Below are 5,908 nucleotides of genomic sequence, written 5' to 3' on the forward strand. Positions count from 1 at the left end.
TTTTGGTTACAGTGTTTACTTCCTTTTTAATTATTTTTTTATTAAATATTTATTTATTTTTATTTTGTCATTTAAAGTATAAGTATGTTTGTTTTACACATTTATTTTTTAATCCATTTTCAAACTATTTAAAATTTCTTAAATGTTAATTAAAATAAATAAAATTATATCGGCTTTATATCGGCCATCGGCCACCCTGCTTTCCAAGATATCGGCATCGTCTGTCAAAAAAACAATATCGGTCGACCACTATTCATAACTTTATGGTTGAACCACTGATGTCACATGCACTATTTTAACGATGTCCTTACTACCTTTCTGGGCCTTGAACGTAATAGTTGCGATGCTGTCTATGCAGGGTCAGAAAGCTCTCTGATTTCGTCAAAAATATCTTAATTTGTCTTGTGAAGATGAACAAAGGTCTTACGGGTGTAGAACGACATGAGGATGAGTAATTAATGACAGATGTTTCATTTTTGGGTGAACTATCCCTTAAAAAATGCATTGGGTCTGTCCCACTACCCACACTTGCAGCCTGTGCACTTGACCACTTGTCCACTTATATGAACACCTGGGCCAAAAACCGGAAATGTGCCAAGTAAGCGTGAAGACTGCAAGTATGTTTACAACTTTTGATTACCTGATGGGCCAGACTTACATCATAGTGTTGTAACAAAGCAAGTTAAGTTCTCACTTTTGACTCAGCTTTATATACACATTTTAATTTTCAATACTTTGCACTTTTCTAAATGTCTGTTCAGTAGTCCAGACAGTTGCAAACATTTTACAAAATACACATACTAATCTCTGCACCAAGAAACTGTTACGTTTTGCAAATTGTATGTAACTTGTACTGTAGAGTGTTTCTGGAATTCTCATGGCAGGTGAGTTTCTGAACATGAATGATGGAATACATTATACATAGCCTTAAATAATGTTCCTAAGTGGTTTTAGAGATGATGTGGACTTAATAGTGTGTGTTGAGGGCACTGAGGGTTGGCATTTTTCAGATCTGGGACAGTCTTGTGCAATTCCAGATGCGTGCACGCAAGTGTTGGTATTGGGACAGGCCCATAGGCTTACTTTAAAGGTGGACCTGGAGTCACATTTCAGTGTAACGCATTGCTACACTGAAAATTTCTTCAAAAATATTAAAGCTTAGTACTCTTCATTCATTTCAGGAGCCAGGTGTAAGACTGTGGCTTACCCATAAAGCATTCAGGGCTTGCCCTATGGCTCAAACAGGACATGATTGGAAGGTGGGTTTGTGAGCTGGTTTAGGGCTCTGATTCGCTCTGGTATTTTAATGGCCGAAAGGTGTTGGTTAGTGTTTACTTCTTTTTTTTAATTATATTTTTATTAAATATTTATTTATTTTTATTTTGTCATTTAAAGTATAAGTATGTTTATTTTACACATTTATTTTTTAATCCATTTTCAAATGATTTCAAATGTCTTAAATATTAAATAAAATAAATAAAATTATATCGGCTCGACCACTATTCATAACTTTATGGTTGAACCACTAATGTCACATGCACTATTTTAACGATGTCCTTACTACCTTTCTGGGCCTTGAACGTAATAGTTGCGATGCTGTCTATGCAGGGTCAGAAAGCTCTCTGATTTCGTCAAAAATATCTTAATTTGTCTTGTGAAGATGAACAAAGGTCTTACGGGTTTAGAACGACATGAGGATGAGTAATTAATGACAGATGTTTCATTTTTGGGTGAACTATCCCTTAAAAAATGCATTGGGTCTGTCCCACTACCCACACTTGCAGCCTGTGCATTTGAAAAAATATGATTCCCAAATCCCAATGTACACAAACTTTCCAGATTACTGAGTGCCCTGTTGGTTAGTGTTTACTTCTTTTTTTTTAATTATATTTTTATTAAATATTTATTTATTTTTATTTTGTCATTTAAAGTATAAGTATGTTTGTTTTACACATTTATTTTTTAATCCATTTTCAAACTATTTAAAATTTCTTAAATGTTAATTAAAATAAATAAAATTATATCGGCTTTATATCGGCCATCGGCCACCCTGCTTTCCAAGATATCGGCATCGTCTGTCAAAAAAACAATATCGGTCGACCACTATTCATAACTTTATGGTTGAACCACTGATGTCACATGCACTATTTTAACGATGTCCTTACTACCTTTCTGGGCCTTGAACGTAATAGTTGCGATGCTGTCTATGCAGGGTCAGAAAGCTCTCTGATTTCGTCAAAAATATCTTAATTTGTCTTGTGAAGATGAACAAAGGTCTTACGGGTGTAGAACGACATGAGGATGAGTAATTAATGACAGATGTTTCATTTTTGGGTGAACTATCCCTTAAAAAATGCATTGGGTCTGTCCCACTACCCACACTTGCAGCCTGTGCACTTGACCACTTGTCCACTTATATGAACACCTGGGCCAAAAACCGGAAATGTGCCAAGTAAGCGTGAAGACTGCAAGTATGTTTACAACTTTTGATTACCTGATGGGCCAGACTTACATCATAGTGTTGTAACAAAGCAAGTTAAGTTCTCACTTTTGACTCAGCTTTATATACACATTTTAATTTTCAATACTTTGCACTTTTCTAAATGTCTGTTCAGTAGTCCAGACAGTTGCAAACATTTTACAAAATACACATACTAATCTCTGCACCAAGAAACTGTTACGTTTTGCAAATTGTATGTAACTTGTACTGTAGAGTGTTTCTGGAATTCTCATGGCAGGTGAGTTTCTGAACATGAATGATGGAATACATTATACATAGCCTTAAATAATGTTCCTAAGTGGTTTTAGAGATGATGTGGACTTAATAGTGTGTGTTGAGGGCACTGAGGGTTGGCATTTTTCAGATCTGGGACAGTCTTGTGCAATTCCAGATGCGTGCACGCAAGCGTTGGTATTGGGACAGGCCCATAGGCTTACTTTAAAGGTGGACCTGGAGTCACATTTCAGTGTAACGCATTGCTACACTGAAAATTTCTTCAAAAATATTAAAGCTTAGTACTCTTCATTCATTTCAGGAGCCAGGTGTAAGACTGTGGCTTACCCATAAAGCATTCAGGGCTTGCCCTATGGCTCAAACAGGACATGATTGGAAGGTGGGTTTGTGAGCTGGTTTAGGGCTCTGATTCGCTCTGGTATTTTAATGGCCGAAAGGTGGAATGTGTGGCGGCTGGCGTCGGGCCCAGTTTGAGCTCTAGTGTTACTGACTCTGGGGCCGTTTGTTTTGTAAGGTAAACCAGTGCTACACACCCAACAACTACGAATGAGAGACCCTAAGAACCAGCAACAAACCTCACCTCTCCTACAACTGCTTTTCAGCTGTTAAGCTAGGATTACTCAATTGCTATCTGACCCTTACTCTGCGGTGACATGAATGTTGTAACATGTATACAACATGCATGGTGAACAGCTATTCGCACGTAAAAAGGAATCCACATGTATATGAGTTTGTCGCCTTTCACTAAATCCAAGTTCACAAACATTCTGCTCAGACGATCGGCTGCCAAGCCAGTGTCAGAAGCACACATTCCCAAGTGGACCATTCTGGTGGGGTTTAATAAAAATAAATACATTTATTGTATGTTCCCTTGGAGGTTTCCGGCTTTTTATTTTAATGCCAGTGGAAAACTAAAAGTTGTTTCCAGCCTCACATATTGCCAGTCAGAGTGCTATAGCTGTGTTTAATGAACTTATTTACCATTGCAAAATGGTAACACTTCATTTTAACGTGCTACAAATGTTACATGTACTTACTATAGTAATCACAGTAAATTAAGCATAATTACAAGCAACTACCCCTAAACCTTACCCTAACCTTACCCTGTAGAAACTAATATTAAGTACTGTAATGTTGTTAATTAATATTATTTGGTACTTATTTGTGTAATTACACTGTAATAACATCACCTTAAAACATTGTACTGGTAAAATGAATAACATTTAAGAATAATTAACTATTAAAAAATAAAAAGTATATCTGGAAAAAAAAATGAAAGAGATGAGATGTATGACCAAATTGTTCTTGTTTGCCCTATAGAACCCCAGTCTAGTTCCATGTCTGGAGCTCCCATGAAGACGCAGCCTTCTGTCCACCCTATCCAGAGCGATGAGGGTGATGAACTGTTCCCCTCTATACGGGAGGGGGTGATTGGTGAAACTACAGGACTGCCCACTGAGAGAACCAGCGACCAACCTATGCCAGAAGCACCAATCATAATCAGCCCACCGCAAACGCACAAACCCAACATGTATGATCTAGAGTGGCGAGCAGGTCGGGACTGGGGCATCCCTATCAATGCATACTTTGTTAAATACCGCAAGGTAAGAAATCATAAAGTATGCTTGCAGATTTTCCATTATGAATGTTTTACTGATGTACTTTTTAAGTGGGGCACAAAATGTAGATAATTACCTCGTCAAGAATGACTGAATCACACTCCACCCTCTTCTTTCCCCTGGCGTTAGTTATCAGGTCAGATTTATAGTTATTAGATTTGAGAATGAGCACATACTCATAACAACGCCCTGTGCCATTTACTGTAAAAGTCAGCGCTAACACAATTCAGCAGTATCTGCCAGCCAAGAACGTTTTGGTAAGAAGTTGGTCATTTCCTCTTTAAAAACCTGTGTTTTCTTCAATAATAAGCTCCCTTGGCTAATAAAACTGCTCTGGTTCTTTTCAAGATTGCATTGGCAGCGTGTCACATTGGCTCAGGAAAAAGTGACACAGCTTGCGCTCTCAGGAATAGTTGAGTGGGTTGATCTTTTGTCATGATTCAGAGTAGGAGAATAAGAAAGACGTTACTGTTCTTTGTTGAACTTTACGTGCAGCATGTGCAGTCAGGGACAGAATATGAGGGCTGAAAGGTGCATGAGATCACTACATAAGGTAAGACTGTCACTTGACTGCGCATGTGCTGAATGTCCCTGTAGGTGGATGACATGGGTAATGTAGTGGGGAACTGGCACACGGTGCGAGTGCCAGGCAGTGAGAAGTCCCTGCCCCTGTCTGAGCTGGAGCCGTCCAGCCTGTATGAGGTTCTGATGGTGGCCCGCAGCGCTGCAGGAGAGGGCCAGCCCGCCATGCTGACCTTCCGCACTGGAAAGGGTAAGAATACAGTTTGCATTTTACCCAGCTGAAGCTCATTTTCACTTTTCCAAAGCTGTGTGGCTTTGATTACATTAGAACAAGATCATAGTTCTGTGAATCAGAGCAGTGGAAAATAGGTCAAGAATTGTGTTTTGGGTTAGAAAAAATGAATGCGTTATATTACATATACACCACCATTCACAAGTTTGGGGGTCAGTAAGTTTTTTTTTAATCTTTTTTATTTAAACAAACTAACATTTTTATTCAGCAAATGATGCATTCAATTGATCAAAAGTGACAGTAAAGGCAATTGATTATGAAAAGATTTCTATTACAAAAAAAGTATGTTCCTTCTCTATTCATCAAAGAATCCCAAAAAAGTGTCATGATTTACACAAATATATTAAGCAGCACAACTGTTTTGAACACTAATACAATAATAACAGTTTCTTGAGCACCAAATCAGCATATTAGAATGATTTATGAAGAATCATCCATCACAGGAATAATTTTTTTTTTACAATATTAATATTTTTACTGTATTTTTTTGAGCAAATAAATTCCGCCTTGGTGAGCATAAGAGAACATTTTTTTACCAAGACCAAACTTTTAAATGATTGTGATTATTTTATTATATTATATTATTTTATATTTAGTGCTGTCAAATTAATTGCGATTAATCGCGTCTAAAATAAAAGTTTTTGTTTACATAATATATGTATGTGTGCTGTGTATATTTATTATGTATATATAAATACACACATGCATGTATATATTTCAGCAAACTAGGTTATGTTTATA

At 37.2% G+C, this 5,908-nt stretch overlaps 1 protein-coding gene across 1 annotated transcript in view; it reads left to right on the top strand.

Annotated features, from left to right (window-relative positions):
* cdon (cell adhesion associated, oncogene regulated) overlaps positions 1-5,908 on the top strand; it is a 31,776-nt gene that overhangs the window by 5,638 nt on the left and 20,230 nt on the right. Inside the window, exons 6-7 of the mRNA XM_016575690.1 lie at positions 4,055-4,338; positions 4,951-5,125. Coding sequence (XP_016431176.1) covers positions 4,055-4,338; positions 4,951-5,125 — 459 coding nt within the window. The remainder of the gene's footprint in view (positions 1-4,054; positions 4,339-4,950; positions 5,126-5,908) is intronic.

Source organism: Sinocyclocheilus rhinocerous, unplaced genomic scaffold (genome assembly GCF_001515625.1).
Source record: "Sinocyclocheilus rhinocerous isolate Xijiao unplaced genomic scaffold, SAMN03320098_v1.1 scaffold82, whole genome shotgun sequence".
NCBI lineage: Eukaryota > Metazoa > Chordata > Actinopteri > Cypriniformes > Cyprinidae > Sinocyclocheilus > Sinocyclocheilus rhinocerous.